The sequence below is a fragment of the Sciurus vulgaris genome, assembly GCF_902686455.1.
Source record: "Sciurus vulgaris genome assembly, chromosome: 7".
Lineage (NCBI taxonomy): Eukaryota > Metazoa > Chordata > Mammalia > Rodentia > Sciuridae > Sciurus > Sciurus vulgaris.
Window position 1 is genome coordinate 96,129,417 of NC_136467.1, and position 26,835 is coordinate 96,156,251.

General features: G+C 32.8%; 1 protein-coding gene across 1 annotated transcript in view; it reads left to right on the forward strand.

The window, feature by feature from the left end:
* Window positions 1-26,835, forward strand: part of EYS (eyes shut homolog) — a gene marked incomplete at its 5' end in the record, with an annotated part of 1,696,555 nt that overhangs the window by 71,017 nt on the left and 1,598,703 nt on the right. Inside the window, 1 exon segment of the mRNA XM_079147376.1 lies at window positions 12,451-12,644. Coding sequence (XP_079003502.1) covers window positions 12,451-12,644 — 194 coding nt within the window.

Sequence of the window (26,835 nt, forward strand, 5' to 3'; positions counted from 1 at the left end):
ATTTTTATCGAAAAAATATATGCAAAATAACACGCTGCTATTCTCATGTGTTTACATATACTCCATGGCTGCTTTTATGCTGCAATAGCAGTTACATAGTTCGAGGGACTCTGACCAATAAAGACTAAAGTAATTACTATTTGATTATAGTTCGAAAAAATTACAGATTCCTATGGTAAAGGAACATTCTAGGTGTTTGTCTCCTTGCTAAACCTGAGCTCAATCTGGTACTTTGAGTAGGAGAGCAGAGTGGCAAAAGCTACATATTAAGAACTTAACAAAATCAATATATTTAGTTTTTAAAATTTCATGCCATGCATGGTTGAAACTGAATTAATAGCATGAGAATAGTGTACTTAAATGGAATTCGTTAAGATATGTTCATAAAGAATAAATTAGAATAGCCTTTTCATCTATCTGAAATGCTTAAATACCAACATTTAACACAATTACTTTTATCACAGGTGAATATGACTCAGAATTTGCATCAAATTTTCATTTTGGAGCAATTCTTCATCTTGGAAAAATTTTAAAAATGTAATCAACCATGGATAAACAAGTTGCTGTCTTTTTTCAATTTCCTTGTATTTGCTGCTTATTTTACTTTTCTAGTCCTTGAGCATAGCTCCTAGCAACCATTTCTTTCTCTCCCCATAGGAATGAGAGGCAAATTACTATCCTACTTGGTAATGTCTTTGTGCTGTCTATCTTTTGAGTATAATAGCTTCATTCTTAAAAGAAAGGAGGTTAAAATGAATTTACGTGAATGAAATGTTCAACCAGTTGCTGTGCATTAATTTACACAGTATTGCTTTAATTTTTTTTGACAATTCATTAGAGTATTGACCAAAAGAACTTACTGAAATCATAATTAAACATAGCAGCCTAAAGTTATCTTTTATTTACTGGGATTTTTAATGGATATATGCACTTGTTAGGGTAGTAGAGGTAGTTTACTTTATAGATACTCCATCGTGATTTCTGTTAAAGTAAAAATTCCTCAGATTATTTTAAAAGGATTGCTGTTTAATATCTGAGTTTAAAAGATTTAGGTTATTTCTTTATGGTGGTGTGTGTAAGAGGGAGACTTTCTTTTTTGAAGTAAAAATAATAATTACTTATGTCTGAAGAAATCTTACTTCCATCATGAATACCTTTTTTAAAATAACTATTTCTTTGTTTTAGGAGACCGAAGCAGGTGGATCACAAGTTCAAAGCCAGCCTCAGCAACTTAGTGAGGCCCTAAGCAACTTAGTGAGATCCCTATCTCTAAATAAAATACAGATAGGATTGGGCATTTGTACCCCTGGATTCAATCCCTGGTACAAAAAACAAAACAAAACAAACAAACAAACAAAACTACTTATTCCACACATTTTCTTACTATAAAATGTTATTTATTCATAAAACTATACCATCACAGTTAGCAAACATTTCACTCTAGGAATATAACCATTCTTCATTTTCCCAACTCATTCTTTCTAAAATTCTAAATTCTACTGATTTATTCATTGCTTGAGGAACAATATTCCTTTATTAAACATAATGTTTATCATATTTCACCTAGTTATGAACTTCTTATGATGTATTTCCCATCATATGCCATTAATTTGAATGGCCTATCATTACTAATAATTTCACATATCCTCCAACATGTCACTAATTGCTCCTTATATTATACCCCCCTCAAAAATTCCAAATGTTTTAAATTTATCTTTACTTATTAACTTGCTCTCAGAAAAACATATATGGAACTATCCTACCTGTTATCATTTTAAATGCATATTCAAAAATCAAGGAATTCATGTAACTGTCCATACATCTTATTGTTTTTCTGATGTTTTCTCACTATCTCCTTTAATACCCTCCTCATCCAGTCCCTATAATTCCATGCATTCAATATTACTTAATAGTCTAAAAACTTGTCTCCACTTTTCTGTTGGACATACAGTATACTTTCAAAGTAATATTTAAAAATGGGAGATCTTTCCACTACATATCTCAGAAAGATTCACTGTCTTTGCATAAAACCTAAGAACAGTAAAGTATAGAACTCCTGAAATAGCTCATTATGCACTCCTCTGATCTCATCTTCTTACCTCTCTTCTCATTAACTGTTGACTCAGTAGCCTAACTTTCTGCAGCTTGAATACTCAAGAATGCCTTCAACTTAAAGGTTTTGTACTTTCTGTTTTCTCTGTTGATGTGTTTTTCAATCATTTGTTCATTCAAAGAATGCTTACTAAGAATCTACTGTGTGACAGAAGCATTCCATCGGCTTGTAAAACTATCAGTCAACAAAGCAAACAGAATTACCCGTCTGAGCAGAGTCAATATTAGAATGAAGGCAATAAATCATAAACATAAAAATTTTATATTCTATATTAATCTAGAACATCACATGTTCCCAAAATATGAACGAATGCAGCAAGATATTGTTGTTCAAATTATTCTTTTCTAAAAAGTCCACAACTCAACTTTAATTACTACATTCTAAGGTATCTTCTGAATCATTGAAGCCTTCTTCAAATATCCTATACAAAATAACCACCTTTTTCAGAACCCCTTGTCCCAGACCCATTATTTATGATCCATAGCATTTATTGCCATGAAAACAACTCTATAATTTTATCTTTTCACCTGTTTTCTTTCCTTATAAAGTTACTACTATGAGGTCAAAATCTCTTATGTATGATGCTATAAATATGCCAAGCACCCCGTGTATTCCTTGACAGATAGTAAACATAGATACACACAAGACAAATCTAAATTTTTAATCAAAGTATTATTTTATTTGCCTCTTATCTGTGATTAAACGTTTAAGTAAGGAAAGTTCTACTATCTTGGGTTTATTTGGGGGGGGTCTAAGCAAATATGTTTATTTTTCTATGAAACCTACTGTTAAACCACATTGCTGGGATACAAAATGGATAGCATGATCAGATTTTTTTTTCTGAAATTCTAGAAAAATCAGATGTCTTAGGATCAAATAAATTAAAAGATGATGACAGAGGTAACCACTGCTAAAAATGTGCACAAAAAAATGCTTTGATAGTGGAAAAAATATTTCTTTCTATATTGAAATCTTGGAGTAGAACTTGTGAACATGGTTCAGTGGGCAATCATTAGGACAATTGAACTTACAAACCTCAGGAAAAACAGTTGCAGTAACTACTTTTTAAAAGTGTCTTAGTGTGGGCAAGAAGGCTAGAAAGAAAATCAGAGGAAATATAAGGATAATGCCAAATCTATACAAAGGTAATTGAGAGAAGAAGAAAAACAAAAGAAAACAAACAAACAAACAAACAAACAAAAAGTCACAGATTGGGGTTGGGTACAAGTTCATACCTCTCAGAAGGGTTGGGAGTTTAGCTTAAAAGTATAGTATGTACTTTGCATAACTCTCAGAAGCAAGTATTTTTAAAAATAAATAAATAAATACACACACACACACACACACACACACACACACACACACACACAGGCACATACAGGAGATGGTGATGTTGATCAAAGTTTCTTGGAACTTAATGCTTCCAGAAAATCTGATCTTATTCACTCTGAGATCAGTTGTCAACATACCCACTAGCTATATATTACATGTCTCATTTATTAAGGTATAATCCTTCACAAGAATCTGAACTTACTAATAGGAGAACTATGATCACAACAATACAAGGACAAAATCCAGTAAAATTAATTAAGGAAAAAGAAGAAAATTTTAAGAACATCTAAAAGGATATTGTGTCAAATATGAACCAATTTCTTATAAATTGGATAAATCATCATCAAATTTAGTCACGTGTATGACCTGAAAAATACCATATATGAATAATGGGTTTAAAGATTTAGTACATGATTTCTCCCAGATGATAAAGCAAATACCAGGTTTTACATTATACAGGGCTCAGATAGAAGCAATTAGAGCAAGGAAGGAGAAACTAATAGAATGTATCATAGTAAAATTTAAATCTGAGAAAGACATGAAATAGTCAAATTAGTGATAAGAGCAAGATTTATGAAAAAGAGGAAACCCTATGACAAATATTGGTAAAAATATTAAAACTCCTAAGATTTTTCAGAATGGTTCAATGAATAGCAATACAAATAAACAACAACAGCAGGTGAATGATAAAAAGTCAGATTTGTATCAAACTTTCTTAATATCTGCATAAGGTATTAAAGTAAACCAAGTTACATCTTCTATGAAATACTTTCAGAAATCTAAATCCAAATTAAGTTGACTTAATTTTCTGCATTGCTGAAGTTGTATTCAGGAATAAGTTCCAAATAAATAAATTATAGGGGTATGAAGAATCAAAATGATTAAAATAACAATGGAATTGTTGAGAATATAAATCAGAAAAATCAACAAACACATAAACAAAAAATTTCAGAAATGATGTAGCTTTCAAAGGAAAGAAACTAGCAAAAAATAATTAAAAGCAGTACCTTCCTAATTGCATAAATCTGTGCTGGTCAAACCCAGAGTAAAAGCTTCCATGTCTGCCTATTCAATAAATGTAAGTAAAGGAAGTATTTAATTTTTCAAAAAACATTTCTCACAATTTTGGATTTAAGAAATTCAATGATGTCCAGTAAAACATGATTACTTTCTAAACATTGTAAAGAGATGGGGCAAAGGATTAAATGATCCCAGTGTAACCCGGTCTCCATTCCTGAGGTTTTCCTCATGGAAAAGTTCCATCATACTATTTTTTCCTCCTATTTGCCTGGAATTAGTTGTGACAAAACACTTTCTTCAATTCATTAGCTGGTATAGCCATTTTAAATCAATAATTTACCAATAAAATTATTTTCTTTATCAGAAAGATTCTAGCTGTAGTTCCAGGGAATTGGACCACTATTTACTAAACACTAATTTTCTTAATTACTACAATAATAGGTTGTTATATATGAATACAGAAATTGAAAGGATAGAAAGATAACAGGTACTATGTATATAATAATTGATTGATAGTAAAGCATTAATATGATCAGGTAATTGTTATTTTTCTCTTCATTGTAAGGCTAGTATTTCTTCACAGGAGCATATTCAATTGAGGAAAATAACATGCTTCTACTGCAGTAGGAGAATATTATTTAATACAAAATAAATAAAATATATGAATTTTTCATTCTAACTTCACATCAAAGTAAAGAAAAAAACACAATATATATGATGAATTGAAAATCAGACTGGTCATTAGATTCCCATATAACCAATCTCAAAGTAGTAGTTATTTCTACTTTACACTTGCAAAAGAGATGATATGTCAGGTTACTTGGGTAAAACTCCTTTGTTGTCTTCAAAATTGGCATTTTTCAATTATGTTTACTTCTTTTTCACTGATTATGAATTCTACATTTTTATGTTTTTATTTTCACTGAAATAAAATAAAAATTATGCAATATTTTAAAATACTGTGAAGAATTTGAGCTATTGGTACTGTTCTGTTGCACTGGGCTGCAACACCAGTGGCCTTAACCTGAACAGCAACCTTTCAGGGACATAGGGACTCAGACTGCACACCAAAATCTTAGGAGAAGAACTTTATTCAGGAGAAATGGAGCACTTGTCACATAGGAAGCTGCTTCTGTCTTTATTGCATATATATTATATATATTGCATATATATTTATTGCATATATATATTGCATATAGTGTCTTTCATATGCTTGCAATTAAGCTAGCTCTACACCTTAAAGGACAAGCTTTGCATAAGCAGTTACTAGCCTATTTTGCAGATTATCAGTCAGTAATAGAAAGTAAAAAGCAATTCTGTGACCCAGGAAGTGACAAGCTCACAGACCACAGAAGAACTCTTACAGACTCCAGGAGAACATCCTGTTCACAGAACACAGGACAGGGGGATGGGGGATGGGGCCCTAGTCCCCTAGGATCCTGGTTAATGCCTCCGTCTTATGACAGAATGCCATGTAGGCCCTCTTCCAGGGGACAGGGCCCACACTGTTCAAATTGGTTTATTTTGCTCTATGAAAACATTTCTTTAGCTGTCTGTTATTTTCAAGGCACTAAATCCTTTTTACCAAATAGGATGTGGTTTTAAGAGACATTTTTTTTTGCTTCCCTGAAGTATGGCATGATTTATAGTTGCTTTGTGGGTCTGCCCATATAAAACATAACAAAACATAATGTGGTACTCTGTTCAAATTCATCATTGGCTTATAGGGAACATATTCCATAATATTTTAATAAGTCTAAAATAGAAAGATGTATCACCTACATTTGCATTTACCCTCTATGAATTCTTTAATATTGAACATATTTAATGTCCCATATTTTGATATGAAGTGGTTTATTTTCACATAGTGACCCATACAAACACTTGCTTTAGGAAATAAGAATATAAATCATATATTCTAGGGCACAGCAACTCATATCCACGAAGAATTCAGTGTACTTTTATTCCTAACACTATATTTCTTCACTGATTCCCCTCCCTGTCCCATTAACTAAGACAATGCCACTAACTTGGTGCATGACAGAACCTTAATTTTGGTAAACATTTTGTAGTAGTCATGTTGAATTAACAAATGAACCCCAAAACTCAATGTGCTTCTTGCTCAGTAAAAGAACATTAATGTCTTCTGTCTCTACAAGATAGATCTTTCAAAGACATGATTCAGGTATACAGTACTGGAATATTTTAAATATACAAACTAGAACATGAGGCTTTTAGGGGGTCATCGCATAATGAATGAGACATGAAGGGATGTATTTTAGTACTTAGGGATTCTGACCTGGACACCTAGCATTTCTAACATCTCATTGGTTAGAACAATGATATACAAGGGTTCAGGGGATGTATGGAATAATCAGTGTGTTCCTCTGTTTCTGCCATGTTTCAGAAACAAATCGGGTTGTCACCATATATATAGATACCAGTCAGATATCTCCGGCACTATATAGATGCCACTATAGTACTGGTACTATATAGTACATATACTATATGGTATATAGTAGTACTATAGTAGTGATATCTATATATACCAGTCAAATATCTGCTTTACTGTTTGCTGCATCACCTCTGGTCATCATGGATCTATGCTATTGTCCCCTTGGTACTTTGCATCAATTTTGTACAAATTCTATTTTTATTTCACACAACAAAGCAATGTCCACACCATCACATCTGTATTGTGGTACTACCCAGAGGATAATAAAAAGGAGCTAAATCAGAAAAAGTAAAGTTGGACACTCGAAGAGCTGACTATATAGTTCACTTCCTGAACAACAGACTAACTCATACAAATGATCACCTTGCCCTGAGGTCACACAGAGTTTCAGGGGACCATTTATTTCCCCTCAACAAAAGTGCCCAAATATATCTCCTCCATCAGAGTCTAGGACTTAACGTTCTGAGTCCAAGAGAAGAGCTTCTTTTCATCTCTTTGAATCTTCACTTCTTTGTAGCAGTACTAATCTCCTGTGACAGATGACAGATCCAATGTCCATTCCCCTCTGAGCAATTCTCTTTTCTTCAAAATCTGTTTTGCCCAAAACTTCCATTAGGGCAATATTAATCAGGTAACCTAGAGTACATGTCCTTGAATGTTGTCATTCTTTCTGAAATAATAGCACACATGAAACTTTATAAGCACAATTGAATTTGAGTTTTGGAAATCACAGTTTGATCTGTAGTCTCAAACTCTTAAAAGTATATATACATAAAAATAGCAATGGTAGTGACACTGTCACACAAATTGCGTTGTTCTTTATATTAATTGTCCATGTAACATAGCTTTTTAAATTATTGTTTGTACTGATATAACATGACATTATCTGAAACAATGAAATAAGTTTGTTTTTATAAATGTCTTTTTCATAAAACATTAGCATTGGGACCTAGTCATTGGAGAAAGCTCCTAAATATGAAACCAAAAGCACAATCAACAAAAGAAAAAACATATACAACTTGAAGTCATCAAAACAAAATAAATTTATCTTAAATGTTAAAAAGATGAAAAGACAAATCACAGACTTGCAAACCACATGTGTGTTAAAAAATCCCTATCTTTATAAAGAATTCTTCAATTAATTAGTAAAAAAAAATCCAGTGGGAAAATAGGCAAAAGACACAAAGACACAATTTACTAATGAGGCTATTAGAATAACAAATAAGCATATGAGAAGATGTTCCATATCATGATGCATTACTACTCATCTATTAAGAGAGTTAAAATTTAAAAATATAATGACAACACCAAATGCTGGTGAGCTTAAGGAATAAATGGATATCTCATATATTGCTGCAGAATACATAAAGTGGTACAGACACTCTGCAAAACAGTTTGACAATTTTGTTAAAAGCTAAACAAATATTTACCACATGACTCCATAATCTCACTTTTAGAAATGTTTTCTAGGGGAATAAAATTCTACTTTCACACTGCAACCATATACTGATATTCATGGCAGCATTATTAGTTTTTTAGGCACTTTGGATTGCTATAAAAATTAATGCAAATTGAGTTGTTTAAATAACATTTGTTTTTCATAGTTCTGGAGGCTTTGAAATCCAAAATCAAGGTGCTGATAAATATATGTTGTCTGCTGAGCCCCTTATGATAGGCAGATGAACATCCTTATATTGTTTCCTCACAGGGTAGATCAGAGAAGGGGAGATAAATTTTCCTGAACAAGATGGCTCCACTCTCATGATCTAATTATTTGCCAACACCTACCTCCAAATGCCATCCCCTTGAGAATTAGGCATCAACATAAGAATTTGAAGAGGACACAAATGTTTAGTCCATAGCAATTTGTAATAGTGAAAAAAATGTAAAAAACCCAAATGCACATTTTATTTTTCTTTGTTAGTGCCCAGGTTTAGAAATGTTTTTAATTTTTAAATATATGTGGATTCATCAGAGTTTTTCTACTGTTTCTTTCTAATTTAACCTTGAGAGTTGGAGAGCATGTATGATAAGGTTTTAATTTCTTCAGATTTATTTGAAACTTGTTTTCTGGTCATGCCTACATTTTGCCTATACTGAGTTTTGCAACCTAGGAATGTCATTTTTCCCCAATTTGTCCTCAACCTAAGATCATGTGAAAAGAATTAATAAAAAAGAAATATTAAAGCCTAAGATTGGGATTCTCACTACAGTTTTTATGGGACCTAGAACAATGGGAATCTCATTGCACAGTTGCAAAGCATTTGTTTGATGATGTTCAACACATTGTCCTGAGGCACACCATAGTGACAATAAAAGCATCAGCGTGGAGTGACAAGCCTTGTCCAATCTGTGAATAGCTAGGTTCCAAGATCAAATTTTGCTCTATTAACCCTCTTGGACTGAATAATACTTTAGACAATTCATACATGTCAGAGAGCACTGACTGACTCCCTGCTATCTGACTCCCTGCTAAGAGGGCATGTTTGTTTCTAGGAATTAAAGAAAAGCATTTATAATTCAAGTTTATAAACCTTGCCAGTCAATGCTTGAGACTACCCATGAAGAGCTAGTATATAATTTTAAAGAATCTAATTTGCTTATATCAAACTAATTCATTATCCTGTGAATAGGAACAACAAGAAACATTTAGCTATGAAGGATTAAATTACTGAGCAAAGCTGGTGCCGTGGCACACACCCATAATCCCAGTCCCTTTGGAGGCTGAGGCAGGAGAATTTCAAGTTCAAAGCTACCCTTAGTAAAAGTGAGGTGCTAAGCAACTTAGTGAGACCCTGTCTCTAAATAAAATACAAAATAGGGCTGGGTATGTGGTTCAGTGTTTGAGTGCCCCTGAGTTCAATCCCTGGTACCTCAAAAAAAAAAAAAAAAAAAACACAAGTTACTGAGTAACACAAGCAAGTTAAAAGATATCACTGAGATAATATGATGTCAATTCATTTAAATTTTTAACTGTATGTTAAATTCTGAAGTATTAAACACAAAGATGATGTAAAATTTCATGTGATGCTGCCACTAGAATTACTATGTTAAAATGACTCAACTTTTAATTTTAAGAAATTAGTATATTAATATTTATATTGATCACACAAAGAATTGGGTGTGTATTTATCAATGTGTTGATATATTAATATATTTTCTAATTAACTAATTAAACAGAATAGCTGTTATTTATATTGTGTTAAGTAACACAAATATTATCATTTAAATTTTTTAAATGATACTACACTATAAGAATAATGCTTGCCATTTTCAAAGTAACTACAACAATATTTATTTAATAAACTCCTTAAGATAAACCTGGGATTTATGAAGAACTGTTATTATTCAGTTTTATATTTGAATTTTCTTTTAAGTAGAAAATTACTTTAGCCACAGTTTAAGTAACTCAGCCAGGAACAACTGACTATTCAATGGCAAATTAATAATAAAAGTTTGTGCACATCAACTAATATTATATTAACTCCAAGCTCTTTTCACCACAAACATACCCACTAGATTAGTCCTGTACAAAAGTTGGAAGACTTAATTTTTAGTATTAGTTACTATTTCTACTCTAGAATACAACAATATGCTGTCTAATATTATATGTAAAGCATTAAGACACACACAGACACACATATACACACAGACACTTTAATTTGTCATCTTTTACAAAGTTCATCTAACGTTTAAATTTACTTTTTAGGAGGTATTTGTTGTAGCAATTTCCAAAATAATCATTAGGGTAAAAAAATAAATAATGAAATGTGCTTTTTTTTTGCATTTTGTTTTGAAACAAGTGTTTCACAGAAAGTTACTAAAATGTTCCGGGTAAATTTACATCTTACATAACTATAATAAAACATCTAAACTAGGAAACTGACATTTGTACAGTGTGTGAGGGTACTTCAATGTCATTTTATAGCCAAGATTCAGGAAATTATCACCACTATCAGAAAAGAAAATCATTCTATTATTAAAAAGCTCTGCCATCAGGCATGATTGGCACATCTGTAATCCCAGTGGCTGGGTAGGATGAAGCCGGAGGATTACAAGTTCAAAGCCAGCCTCAGCAATTTAGTGAGGACCTAAAGTACTTAGGGAGACCCTGTCTCAAAATACAAATTAAAATGGGCTGGGAATGTGGCTTAGTGATTAAGTGTCCCTGGGTTCAATCTCTGATATCAAAAGAACAAAATATTCTCTCTCATGCTACCCATTTACATTCTCACCTCTCCTTATTTCCACTAACATCCCTAACCATTGGCAACTATTCATTTTATCCTTTATTATAGTTTTGTTATATGAATAGATTTTACAATATCTCAATTTGTTGAAATTGGCTTTTTTTTTTCTCTTATTAGTATGTCCTTGATATATATCTTAGTTTGTGCATGTGTATGTGTGTGTGTGAAATAGATATATGGTATTATATGGTATGAAGGTATGGAGTTTATTCACTTAGAGGACATTTTGATTGTCCCAGTTTTTCACTGTTACAGATAACTATATACTAAATGTTTATATGTTGAAGATCTAAAGTCCTATAAGATAAGGACCACACTTAAAAATAATGTTATATGTTTAAAGTTTTTGATAACTGGATAGATTGTAATTTCTTTTGCCACAGAGGAGAAAACATGGGTAAATATGTGAGATTATGCTTGTGTTAATTCATTTCACTATAGTAGCCGTTTATCTATACCTTCTATATTTATTTCTATCTGTATATGTGCACTTAAAATTGAATGGTCTTAATTTAAAAAGCAATACAATAAGAAAGGGGTAGACAAAAAATGATCTGGAACCACTGTAAATCTGAATTTTAGAAAATAAAATAACAAATTACTATCTCATACTTATTTAAATGGATCGGAGACCTAAGTGTAAGAGCTAAAATTATAAAATATCTAAGAAATCCATGAGAATATTTTCATGACTATAAATTAAGCAAAAAGTTATCAGATATGACACCAAATCATGTAAATGAAAAAAACTACCAATTGGTATTAAGAACAAAATTGATATATTAGACTTAATCAAATCAAAACTTTTGCTATCCAAAAGTCACCAGGTTAAAAATGAAAACATAAGCCAGGAAGACAATATTTGCAAATGACATATATTATAAAGAACTTACATTTAGAATATATAAAGAACCTATTCAAAAAATGCATTCAATAATAACAAAACAGATAAAGAACTCTCTCAATGGAAATGTGCCAAAACGACTTTCAGTGATATGTATTTATCACTAGATAAATATATTTTTTTGAATGAGTAAAATAATTTTTAAATAATAGTCTGTATATTTGCAGAAGTTATTGGATTATAGATTTGGAGTATGCAAATTTTTTTATATGGAAGTAATACTGAAATAAGCCTGTTTAAAGAACCCATGCATTTTAGAGACAGTTTTCTATGACTTTTGCTACATATCTCTTCATAATTTCTCTTTCTCTCCTCCCCTCTCTGCCTCCAATACTTCTGGGTGTCTGTCTTTGTTTCTATACTTGATTTTTCATAGGCCCATTCTGTGAGGAGCTAATGAAACCTCCTATTTCTCATTCTTGTTCGGAAGAAGAAATTTGGCAAAACAACTGCTCTGTTTACATCTGTGAATGCTCAGAAGGATTTTTTAGTCAAAGCTGTGAAACTGATGTCAATGAGTATTCCTCGGCAGCATGTCAGAATGGCGCTGGCTTTGTCAATATACCAAATGTAAGTCCGAATGTAGTAAACAGTTTACAAGAAAATCACTACCAAGCAATTTGAAAAGTACATACAAAGTTCTCATTAAAGTATCATTTTAAAACACAGGAAAGCCAGAAAATCTACTTGTTCACTTTGTTTTTTCCTATTTATATAGAAACCCCAATTTTAAAACACTACTCAGTCTCATTTGTGCTCCTCTATATGTGTTCTTGCTCAGGACCCATGTAATTCTACACGTTTTCAATTTTAGTTATTGCCTCTTAATTTTTTCTGTATCTTTTGATTACTTGATATTATTACACCATAACATAACATTTAAATAAAGTAGACAAATTGTTAACCATTCACACAGACCACTTCCTTCATTGTACTACTACTCCCATTTGTCATTTTAAAAAATAATGATAGGTAATGTTTATTGAACATTTGTGTCATTAACTCTGCTCAGCTCTTTGCATGTGTTAGCTTATTTAATCATCACATAACTTCTCCCCTGCAACTGTTCCAAAAGTCAACATTTCAGACTCTGTGTTTGGTCTCAGAATCACCTCTTAACTAGCCATTATACTACTGTCTTCAGCCTATAATGTGGTAGACTACCCTTGTCAGCTCTTAGAGACACTTTGCAGAGAGACAAAATCCACCTTGATTTCATTTTAGTTCATGGCAAGCCTTATGCATCTTTTTTATTTAGGTTTTTTTTGTTGTTGTTGTTGTTTTACAGATTGCATTTTGATTCATTGTACATGAATGGGGTATATCAGTGAAATAAGTCAATCCCAAAAAACCAAAGGCTGAATGTTTTCCCTGATAAGTGGAGGATGTCACTAACTTTTAAAAATATCTTGGAGTTTGTTTTTCCAATTCCACCAACATTTAATCACCAACAGTATTTAAATGGAACTTTTTTCTTGGAATGACATCCATTCTATTAACAATACTTTTGCCAAGTCATTAATAAGAAGTTTTAGTTTAATTACACAGAGCATAGAATATACAGATAAAGGCCTACTGTAGTATCATTTTGTAATTTACCTATGATTTCTTATAAAACACCTAAAAATTGTCATTAATCTATGTTAAAAGAAACATCAACATGAAGAGATAATAGTGGGAAGAGCACTAAGACATGCTTCTAACAATCAAAACAATTATATTTGTAGGGGAAAATGAAGCCCTTCATTCTCCCTCCAGAAAACATTCCTAAATCCTAATCCCAGGAATGTGTATCAACATTATGTTCCATAGCGAGAGGAAATTAAGATAGCAAGTAGAATAAAGACTGATGATCAGCTGATTATGCTACAAGTTATACAAATAGGCTTCACATAATCACAATGGTCCTTTACAGAGGAAGAGGGAGAAAAATATTGTAGTCAGGGAGTGGTTTGAAGATGGTAGGATGCTGGTTTTGAAGATGAAAGAAGGGGCCATAAAGACTGAGGACAGCTTCTAGAAACCAGAAAAGTCAGGAAAATATTCTCTCCTTCCAGAAAGAACATAACTGGCATCTTGATTTTAGCCCACTGACACTGTTCAGATGTAGGACCTCTGAAACTGTAGGATAATACATTTTTATTTCTTTAAGCCACTGAGTTTGTAAAAAAATGTTTTGCATAGAAAAAAATGTTACACAAATAGAAAAGTAGTGTAATAATATATCAAAATTTATCAGCAGGATCACTTGAAAAATTTTATTCTAAATCTGAGAATAAGAATGATTAAGCACACTAACTTTACTAGTTATGTTGGGTATCTTAAGAAGTGATCATCAGAGGATGTTCACTTGTTAATTCATAAGAATATTTTAACTCTTACTTATTCCTATTTTACTTATCATTATATTTGAAATAACATGTTTTATTATAAATAATTTTAAAGATATTTTATTATTTCCATGATCACCACATGATCACCATGGAATAACCTTAGGCAAACTCTGTATCTTTCATATTTACTGTTTGTTCTTCATGAGTATTTTTTAATTGGATTCCATGAAGAAAAAAACACAATCATTCATTTCAAGTCTATAAGAATGTTATCTTGGAATTACCTAAATGCTGTTGTAAGTTTAAAAATTATGACGATAATAAAGAAGAAAAAGAAAGTGAAGAAATGAGGATAAGAAAGGGAAGAAAAGTTATGACTAGTGTCCATAGGCCACAGGTGACAATAATAGATAAGTCAATCAATTTTAGTTTTACTTTTGTTTTTAACTAACCATGGATGAATAGATTTATTATGTTACAATCCTCTAAGAGTAATCACATCAAAGTTTGGTGACTTAAGACAATTATATCATTATTATCTCTTATAGTTCTGCAAGTCGATATGTCTCAGCTAGGAGATTCTTGGTTATAGTTTCTCATAAAGCTGCAGTCAAAAAGTGTCCTGAAAGATTGGTTGTTCACCCATTTGGTGGTTTATATTAGCTATCAGTTGGGGCTTTAGTTGGGGCTAACAGCTGTAATCCTAACCAAGACTTCTTCTCCACATCTGGGGTTCCATAGAGCATGGTGTCTGGGTTCCAAGCGAGCACCCCAGGCACATAAATGGAGTTGTGGGGCCTTTATAGTCACATAACACCACTTTTTAAAAGTTATAGTCTTACTCTCAAGGCAGAGGTGAATAGCCTCCAAATCTCACAGAGGAGTGTTGATTTCACCTAGCAAGAGGAGAGTGTGATTGGGGAGATATGTGGCATGTTGGAAAAGAGAATCTTCCATGTTACTGCACAGAGAACAACTTCTACATGTTTTCCATAAGAATTTTCATTTCTTTCCAAGTAAGCAGCCATTCTTTCAAATATCCAAAACCTTTGTAAAAAAATATGTTTAATCTTTCTTAGGATGTTGTGTGTATATCATCACTAATATATATAGGCAAGCTTTGCAAGATAAATGAAACATCACAGAATTCATTTTCCTGGAAGAGTAATGTTGCATGTATTAAATGTGAGGAAGACTACCAATATAGGTATAATTACTTTTCTGTTTATTTTAATGCAAAATTTAAGAATATAAAGTCATGTGGACAAAGTAACATAATTTTCTGATTTTACGTTTAATTAATGACATAATGATTTAATATTAGAGTAAAATATTTGCATATTCTATGCTAATTTTGATGTTAATTTTTTAAAAAAGTATTTAAGAAAGTCTTAAAAATAATTTTGGCAAGCAGTTATAAAATGAACATTAGATTTTATAATGGAAGTTTTAAGATAAGTGAAAAATTTGAAGAACTGCGAGTCCCCACCATAGTATTTTTATTATACACATATGGTGTTAATATTTGAATGACTAACCATCTCTTCCTGTAATTCACAAACTTCAGTTGATCATTCTTAGTTAAGGCCTAGTCAGACTTTTAGGTGTTAGTACTTTCTTTAAATAGAAATTTGCTAAAACTTACTCATCTGTAAATGAGAGAAGTGACCTAGATATCTGAGCATATAATTTTAGTTTATTTTAAATAGCTTTATAGGTATTTTCTCACACCATTAAGAAATACAATTTGTACTGTTCACACTTGCTTGAGCTTTATCTGGCTGCTTAAGATAGTTCTGTTGGGATTTATTAAAGAACAGTAAATAGCCTTACAAATTTAGAGTATTTATAAAATCAAAAGATTAAAAGATGGGGTGTATGGTAGTCTTACATACACCAAAAAGAAGCATCGTAGATACATAATATGCAGTACTTTCATCAGTTTTAAAGCAAAATTTCCAAAAATAAATAAATTGTTTAAAAGTGACTTTTCAAAAGCAGATAAAGAGAAGAAACTTCATCATCATATCAAGATCTTGGTTGGTTTAATCTGTCCAACAAATTTGCACATGTATTGGCGTGTTCTATTAACATACCAATAAATCCACTCAGTATCCTTTTTAAAATAGTGACTTTTTAATTTACTTTTTTCAGTTCTTTGCCTAATAGTGCTAGCATATTTGTGAATCTACTTAGGAAAGTAATCAGCTTTAAAAACTATGGCTAACACTATGCTAATATGGGTAAATATGCATTCATCTATAATTATTGGTTTTATTATTTTAAAATAGAGAGTTGATTTTATTGACCCTTATTAGCATTATTATGACTGTCTATAAGGCAGCTTTGTTTTAAAATTAAAAATCAAGAGAAAAACTAGATAACAAGAGGCATGGTTGTCATCCCTCATTTTATTGCTCTGTTTTCAATTTATGGATTAAATTGTAAAATAATGTATGCATACTCTCTTGAAGAAGTTACACTATTGTGGTTATGAAGTGTCCCCCTTTATCTCTGAAAATAGTTTTTCTTGAAATTTATTTTACATTAATAGCTCTACTTCAGATTTCTCATGCTTATTTTCCCCTTCTTTTGCTTTTAACCTATTGGTGTATTGATATTTAAAATGTGATTTATGTATAAAGCATATAGTTATAGTTTGCTTTTTACCCATGTTTAGCATTTATATATATGAATATATGTATATATTTATATATAAATTACACATAAATAAATATATATAAATATATGTATAAAACTATATACTCAAGTATTCCATTATGGTTTTAATGTGAAATTCCCTAACAACAAATAATGCTGGGTATTTTTTCATATGCTTATTTGCCATTTGATTATCTTTTGCAGTAAAACACGGGTCTATGTGTTTTGTTAATTTTTAATTGCATTATTTGCTGATGGTTGAGTTTTTAAGTCTTTGTATATTTTGCAAAACAAGTATGTGTATTGCATTTGTTAAATAATAATAATGATAATAATAATGAAAATGATAAAATAAATTTAAAATAATGTAATTGATCTGAAATATTTTGTTAATGTGTTTTAGTAGGGATTCTGTAGAAATTCAAATTTGGTTTTACAAATTTGAAAGGAAGAAATAGGTTAAGTAGGTTATGTTATGAAAATAGGTTAAGTTAGTTAGTTATGAAAACTTACTCATAAGAATGATATGAGTTCTTATCTGTATTAAGATTGTCCATATTCTTTAAGAATTTGGAGTACATCTGGACATGTCAGCTTAATTGAAAACATTGGCCCCTTCTTTAGTTAAATAATTCTCCTGGTTAAGAGAAGAGGCAAAATATGGAAAGTGACAGGAAAGTAAGAACAAAATTGATACAAGATAGAAGTAACATGTAGTCTACTTTGAATTATAAATGAAATGAAAAGCCTCAGAAATCAATAAGAATGTGTAAAAATTTGGGACACAAATGCAGAATTTCCAACTCCTAAACTTCTATCCCCAAGTTTTTCAATGACAGTCAAAATATTGTTAACTCTGACTTGGGTGAAGCAAAGGGATTGTAATTAATACAAATTTTAAAAGTATGAGAATGAAATAATAACAGAAAATTAGTCTTGATATGTATTTTTCTTTTTTCATAGAAGATAAACAAGATCAGTGAAAACCATCAAAAAAAAAAAAATTAAAACCATTGACTTAAATGATTTTCCATTAAGAATTTATCAGTATGTTGCTAGCTTAGAAGCTGTGTTTTTCTAGATCAGTGATTAAACTTTTGACTAAATTAGAACTTCCTGGATTGTTGGTTAGAAAACACAAATCCTTGTTCTTATTCCTAATGTTTCTAATTCAGGCAGTCTGGGGTGGGGATTTTAAAGGTGTACATCTACCAAACTCTCAAGAGATGCTGGTGCTGCTGATCTAGAGATCACACTTAGGAATTGCTGGTTAACATAAGCTGAACTCCAACAGCATCAGTACAGAATATCTTTTTACATATTTTACATTAGATTACCTCCTTTAGAAGGACATTGAAACAGCAGGTTTGAAACATTATTTGGTACTAGTAATGAAAAGCACTGCTGTCAGAAAGGAGTTAATTTCCACTTGTGAGTGCAAACCAGTAATTCTCTTACCACCTAAATGACCAAAAGCTCCAGGGGTCTATGGATGCTTAACATACAATTTCATTTTCATGAGCAGTAAGTAAGAGTGGAAAAATCATCAAGAATTGCATTGCTGGGAGCAGCTGGCACACAAGAGGAATCTGATAGAAAAGGAAAAGGAGCAACCGAGGTCTATAGGCATCGTATAGGTGAAACACAAATTTGGTGATTTCCAGAAAACATGGAAGTATGTCTTGGTTAGTGCTAGCAATACTTTGAATAATAGTTTGAAAATAAAATGGAGTTTGTGAGTTATAGTAATTACAGAAAATGAAACAAATGATGTAAAAGAATTTTCCTAACATACAAAGTAAATCAGCTATGATTCTGCCAGATAGTTCTCTCATTTATAGCAGCATAGAAGAGTTGAATATAAGACTAATGATCATGGGAAGGACCAACAGAAACCAGCAGCAAACATTTAATCACTCTGGACTTAGAAATAACCTGGAGCTCTTTTCCTTTCCTTTTCCAAAGGGGCAAGCTAAGAGTACAATTACTAGGAACCAAAGGAAGAACTATATCTGTAGAATAAAACATTTTAACTTGAACTATGAACTCATACATATGCTCACAGTTATGACTAAGGTGCAGTCTGGCAGTGAGGAAGTGAAGGGAAAAAACACTTGCACTTTCTGACCTTTCTCTGGTGTTACATTTAATAATGCCTCATTACAACCACTGGTCGGCATCTTGAAACACAGTGCAGATAGAGGGGAAGAGGATGAAGCATCTGAAAAAGACTACACCGTACCCAAATCAAAGAAAAGGGATTCATAAGTATTCCAAAATATAAAACTCTAGAGAGGATTTTGCTAAGGGGTGAAGGAGAAATCAATGATGTGGAAGGGGTGAAACATGGAACAGATGTTCTTTGAAACTATGATGGGTTGCATGTTCATGTATTGCATGCTGGCACCTGAGAAGCAGAATCGTAGATGTATCCTCTAAGAGGTAGCTGTTCATCTTAATAAAGTTGTAATATGATATGAGAAGCTGTCCTTCCAGTTCTTTGGTTCTCAAACATACCCAGAAACCACACAAGCTTGTGACCAGAAGACAGGCACACTCTTGAGTCAGAATTGGCTGATTTATAAGGTCACTCCTACTGAATATTATGAGGTAGAAACTCTCAGTTATTTCCAGCACCAACACTTCACAGAGAAATGGGAAAATAGGAATTAGAAAATTCTTCCTTCTAGTTTCTGCCAGCTTTCTTTTCTAACTACAAAAGTGAAAAAAAAAGCTATAAAATATTTTAAAATTATTAAAATAATGCTAGACTATCTCTAAATATGTGACTAAGTCTAATCAGAGGAAAGTGAAAATTGATCTTTGCAATTGGAAATAATAGTTTCTTAAGTGTTCTCAGCCACACACAAAAATGGTAATTGTGTTAGGTGATATGTTAACTAGGATGATTGTGATGACTATTCAAAATATGTACACACATGCACACACACGTTGTACATATTTTTTTTTCTTTTACTATTGGGGTTTGAACTCAGGGACTTGCATGTGCTAGGCAAACGCTTTACCACTGAGCTGCATTCCCAGCCCTACATCTTAAAATTATGCAAATTTGTTTTTCAATTTTACCTTCATAAAACTGGAGAAAAGAAATAAGTAAGATGGTGATTTTTTTTAGAGAAAGATATATTGAATGAGATGTTAAATGTTACAGAATTTGAATTAGGAGGAAAGCTCAGAAGGGTTTCTTATGGCTGCAAGTAGGTAAGTATAGCAGGGTTTGAGAGCATAATTTTTAAATAATTGAGGTGTTAAGGAGGAAGATGGAATCAATTCCTGGAGGCCACAGTGAGGAAAATTTGGGACACCTGCATAATACCCAGATCCTGAGATGGAGTGTTGAAGGAGAGGAGTCACCACTTGAGATAGTATAAAGGAATGAGAGTTCTAAAAGGAGATGAGACATATGCAGTTCTGTTTTGAGGAAAAGAGCCTCATCATGAGGAGTGACCTGGGAAATTCTGGGCTCTTGGGGTTTCTGAGGTAAAAGGCAATAAGAGGTTAATTTTGATGGCCTTGAAAGTAGATCATAGTGGGGCAACTGGGCATGTGGGTATGAAGTTAGACATATGAGTCTGCTCCGGAGCTCAAAGGGCTCAAGAAATAGTCTTTTGGAAGCCCTCTAAAGGCAACACTAAAGATGCAGGATTTGGTGTCCCACCAGATTTAGGCAGATGGCTGGGGTTCCAAGGTACTGAAAGACCCAGCTCCAGTGAACTTTTGTAGGGTCAGTGATCAGCTCTTGGATGGAGGGCAGGGGTGTGTGGGAAGCCATCCTTATTTAGCAGAATCATACTAGGTTGAGCCATGTGATGCAGAGGCCTGGCTTCTAGGAACTGCCGGGAAGCCTGTGGTGTGGCACTGCGTGGGAGTGGTTCCCTGTCTCCTTTTGGAATTTTCCCCTAAGAGGATGGCTGCCCTAACTCCACCCTATCCTGTCCATCACAGAAGAAGCTCCTCCTGGTCCTTGCCCCCTTTTACCTGCATATTATAAATAAAGGAGTGTTGGCCAACTCTGTTGTTGTAAAGAGGTCAGAGCTGGTATGGCCGACCATCACACCTTCTCTCACAAGAAGAGTATTGGTGTTGGGGTCTTTAGCCCCCTTGCTCTTCTCGACCAGGGACAAGGGAAGGGAGCCCTCCCCAACAAGGCCAGACCGGGAAAGTTAGGGCCAACTGACTGCCTGCACCCAGCCCTTTGGGGGGAGGACAATCAGATGCATCAGGGAGACCAGTCACAGCAGGAACTTGTTTATTGAAGAAATGACACAGCTTTTATGTAGGGTGGGGGCTAGGCGGGAACCAATCAGTTAAAGGTCAGCAAGGCATGAGGGGGTTCACACAGGTGAGAGTCCCTTAGGACTATATGGCAAACACAGCTGATCACGTTCACAGAACTGTTGTTAACCAATCCCTGATGGTGGTCTGATTTATCATCATTAATTTTTGAAACTGCCTTTGTGACCTTGATCTTCTCACTCGCCAGGGAGTAAGGAGTCAGCCTGAGTTAGTTAATGTGTCATTAGTCCCAACATATTGGCTCTTGTGTATTTATTGAGTAGATAAGTGTTTTGGGTAATAGATAGAAAAATTTCCAATATCCTCCTCAGGCAAGCAACCCTTTTCTCCTCCATGAGGAAGTGGCAGAGAGGACCCAAAAGGGCTGGTGGAGAAAGGGAATTGTGCCCTGACATAGAGAGTTCTGAGTTCTCCAAATACATTAGAACAAGCTATGCATGTGCCCCAAAATTATAGACCAGTTTTGAAGACTATCATGAGCCACAGTACTGACACTGCCATTTGTTAACCAAATACATAAAATTACTTAATCTAATATCTACTGAATGAGTTGAATCTACTATCATCTGTGTCTCAATATGATCACATTCTGAATATTTAGAATGTAATAAGCAAATGTGAATCAAGAAATAAATTTTAATATAACCTACTGGTATTTTACTCATTCAAAATAATTTTTCAAATTTGAAAAACAGTATTACAATTTCAGAAACAATTCATTTAAAAATCTAGATAAGCTAGATATTAGAAAAATAAATACTATGGTTTTAAAAATCAGAAATATTGTGATAAACAGATTTTGGTTTTCTAAGCTTTTTATTTTATTCACTGAAATTCTGCCACATTTTATGGGAAAATGATGTTTCAATTTATTTTCTCAGCTTGGTTTTATTTGTTTCCTATTCACTGAATGGCAATTTTTAAAGCTTGCACTGCTTGTCAAATCAATATATTAATATCCTTTCCCCCCTTTCAAGTGAGTTTTATAATTTCATTAAGCTGTGGTAAGTCTCACCATGTCAGCCATGGATAGAGTTAGAGTTTTGAGCTTCTGTCACAAGTAAAGTTAATTAAGCATGCACTGTGACTGAAATGGAACACTGCATCCACAGAAACGCATGGGTCAACATATTTCCTTTCAATACGATAAAGCTATATTTTCACATAGATTTTGAAAAATATTTTTTAAAATAGCAATACTGTGTTTGGATCAGAAATTTATTCATTAACGGAATGCTTCAACTTGGACACTCAGTAACTCAACTAACTGAAAACCTCAAAGTTTTGAAGTTAATTATTTCAAAAGCTGGGCTGCTGAAGTTTGTTGCCTAAAACCAATAAGTTATAGTTATAGTCATTTTTCTTGTGAATAAATCAACATAAAATTTAACAGGACAAAATTTGCTACAGTTTAAGAATATTTTTTTAACTGAAGATTTTACTTATAGACTATATTATGGTTAAAATATCTAGGACATTGTTAATATTTCTTTAGCAAGAGTAGGTATTGCTATTATTAATGTAATTTTTATTTTCAGAGACTATTACAGATGACAGAGGTTATCCTTTTATTTAATTGCCTAAGTGCCTGGAAATGTCAATTTTCCCCTGAATAGTAAATAATGAAACATGAATGAAGTTAGTATGGACATGTCTGTAAGTTGGAACAGGTTGACCACTGTGGCATTTCAAAGTCTTCCAAGTTATATTTGATCAAAGGGATTTTAGCTCTAAAATACTCTGTAGAATCTCTAACACTTTATAAAATTGAAACTCTCCCACTGTGCCCTCTGGATCACATTTTGTTAGCAGTAAATTCTCTAGAATCTACATTATCTCTTCTACACCAATCTTTCTTTTGCTAACTGAAATCAGAGTACGTGTTCTCCTGTAGACTGCTTAGGTGTTCACTGTTCACATTTTTACAATCTGTGTACCACAGGAGAGGAATTAAAAATAGATAGCCTTGTCACTTATTTTCCTCCTGAAGACCTTGGCCATTTTAACACAGACATCATTTATACCTTCCTTGTTCCAATTCTTTGTCTGACCTTCTCCCTTGTTCCTTTCTAAGTGTTTTTCTTCTGATCAACTTACACTAAAGGTTTTGGCACCCAGTTGACCTGTTATTGTTTTTATCTCCATTGTGCATATGTCTTGAGTGAGTTCACTTTCCATTTTGGAAATCTACCCACCTTGGTTGTTTGAGTCCTTTGGCAAATATTTTATAAATTTAGTCCTCTTGCTCACCTCAGTCCATCTCCTATGGTCATAATCTGTAATTATACACCCTGTGATGTCTTAATTTAAAGGTTTCCATTGTCTGGTCACAGATTCATGTATTTCAATCTTACTCATAAGTTTTAAGGCAGAAAATTTGCAGTCTGTTCAACAACCAACAAACTGAATGACAGCAGTAGTCCTCTGTCTTTCATATAGTGCATATCCTCATTTTCCTTTTAAAAAAGCAAACTTACACATCCACTCTCAAATTCCTTCTCTGCCTTTTTTTTTTTTTTTTTAAGATTTTAACAAACTGAAAACATCAAACCTGTTTAATTCTCCATCCTACTAGGTAAATTTTCATATACCTAATATAGTCTCTCAAGCAATATATTGTAAATTAATGGTTGATTTTCAAGCCCTAAACAAAGCTGCTTGTCTGCCAATGTTCTTTTAAAATGTGTTTATCTTTGTCATTCTCTCAAGTTTTCCCACAAATATATACCAAGGATATAAATACTTTTATCATTATAAAAATAATATTTTTGTTCAAGACACCATGAACTCTCATTTGGAAATGTTCCATATCCTCCAACTTGACTTCCTTGTTTTGTCTTCTCACTGAAGCATATAAGGAATAAAAGTCTTATTGAGAAAGAATATTTGGGTGAGATCTGAACAAGGTGAGGGAACATGCTGCTCTCTAGAATAAGAGTGATGAAGGCAGAGAGAGAGATTACTCAAAGTCAAATCCCCAGCCTATTCTGGCCATGCTAATGAGTTCTGTGGAATAACTGGTCTGGAGAATGCAAGGGGAAGTAGAAGACATGAGGACAGAAGGGATCCTAGAAATAGAAGCAGTCAAAACATGCAAGCCATTTTAATATTTTGACCTTAAGTAAAATGGAGAGTATTGCAGGACTGTTGGCAAATTAATTACAATATTTAGATTTTATTTTAAAATTATAATTTGGCTGTGTTTTGAAAAGAAATTGTAGAGAGGCAAGGGAAGTTACAGAGACGTGTTAGGGAGTTATAGGTAGTAGAAGAGAGTGGCTTACACTAGTATTGGAGAGAGGACATGGTAGGAAATGTTTGGATTATGGATATACTTTTTAAGATGAAAATAAATAGGATATTCATATATACCTCATTGAGAGGAAGAGAGAGGGGGAGAGAGAAAAAAGAGAGAGAGAGAGAGAGAGAGAGAGAATAGATACAAACGGTTATGTAGTTATTGACCTGAGGAACTGGAAGATTGTTACCATCATCTTACATAATGAAAGCTACAGCTTAAATAAACTTAAAATGGTTTGTTTCCTTGTCTTTTTTTTTTTTTTTTTTTTTTTTTTTGCCACACAAAGGGTATATTTGTTTCAAAATTATGTCACTCTCTTGCCATTGCCATTCAGTGGGTTTTCATAACATTTAAACAAATCCTGAATATTTAAAATGCTCCCAAGGTGAGTCCTCTTTTCTCCTGCCCATCTCTCCACCATCATTCCTTACCATGGTCTCTGATTACTCCAGTATTGCCACTTTGGTCTTTGAGATGTTTCTATTCCCCAAGCGTCTCCTTCAAGCCTGTGTATTTGCTGGTCTCCATCATTTTCCCAGAAATCACAGTAGCTCAACATTCACTTCATTATTCATGACTATGAATAATATATCATCTCCTTAAAGATGTCTTTGCTGCCAATTCTGACATTCTTAAAATAGCTCATTCCAGTTACTGTCTTCACTATTAGCTAGCTTTATTTACTTATTTTATGGCATCTATTGCTGTCATATTTTATGCATCTATAATTTTCATCCCCTGTCCCATAAGATAATGTAAATTAAGACAGATAATTTGTTGTTTGAAGAATTCCCATAATGTCTTTGTATATTCAAAGTTCAGTGTATGTCATGCTGATTTTAATTACCACCCACAGAGGTTTTTGTCCAGTAAGGTTATTTTAATATTTAAAGAACTCTGTGTCTCAAGATCCACATAGTGACCTACTTGTTCAGTTTATGCCCAAAAGATAAATTGATACAATGAGGAAGCCTGCAAGTCTAGAAGTTTGTCTTTGCCCATACAAGCAATAGTAAGTAAGCATGTAGTAGTACTGAAAAGCTTTATTGTAAGAATAAGTCTTTATTTACTTCACAGGCTTTTTTCCAAGAAGTGGAATAGGTACATGACACTGTTGAAATTGATACAAGTAACTCTGCCTTAGAATCTCCATCTCTACACGATGAAACTAAAACAGACAAAAGTGAACTGCAGTGCTTTATTTGAGACAAAAAATTGCAACACACATATTCGAAAGGTTCAGGCCCTGAAAAAAAAAAATGTACCAAAACCCCCTCTGAGTTTTCAAACAAGTGATAGGAGTATTTCAAGATAACAGAAGCACAGAAAACCATTTGGAGTTAGTTTATAACTATCTCCTTTTCATTTCCTACAATAGTGTAGTTTGAAAGAACTATTTCAGCAACTAGAAATCTATAAGCAAGAATGTGCTTCCAATTCAAGGCTCACACTGTTACATACTGTCTTTCAAGACAGTTGTTTAAACAGTAATTTTCAATTTTTATTTTTTGATTTATGGGGTATTAACTTTATTATTTTGGTACATTAATTTTCCACTAACATTACTAGTTAGTTACCACACATTTGATATTTTATTTTATGAAATTCATGGATTTTCTTGATATTTTAAAAAGCACCTTTTATAAACTTATTTAGAATCCAGTAAATTTTTAGTTTCATGGATTTACATTTATGAATTCTCTAACTTAAAAAAAATCTGTTATTTCTGTATTACAAGAAATATTTACAAAAGTTCTGGTGATGGAATTTTGTTTTGGTACTGTTGTAACTACAGTGTTAATACCAGTGTTAATACAGGCCAATACCTCTCATCAAAATTAGTAGTATGAATTCCATAAGTCATTGAGCAAAGTGGAATAATTTGCTCAAAAACATGTTAAGTTGCAGAAGCAGCAGAGTCATCAGCATTAGCTTATTTCATTTGTTTGCATGATCAGCATCCTAAGGAGAATTCTCCTGGTGTATATGTAAGAAAGTAGCTTTCTACAGTTAACACTAACTTGCTCTGGTTCCCAGGGTGCATGAAAAAAACCGTGTCCATGAGAGAAACCTAGTGTCCTTCAATATAATCTATATCTAGACTTTCTGTTTTTGGCACAGTCTTCTTCTCTTTGTTTCCTTAACTTAG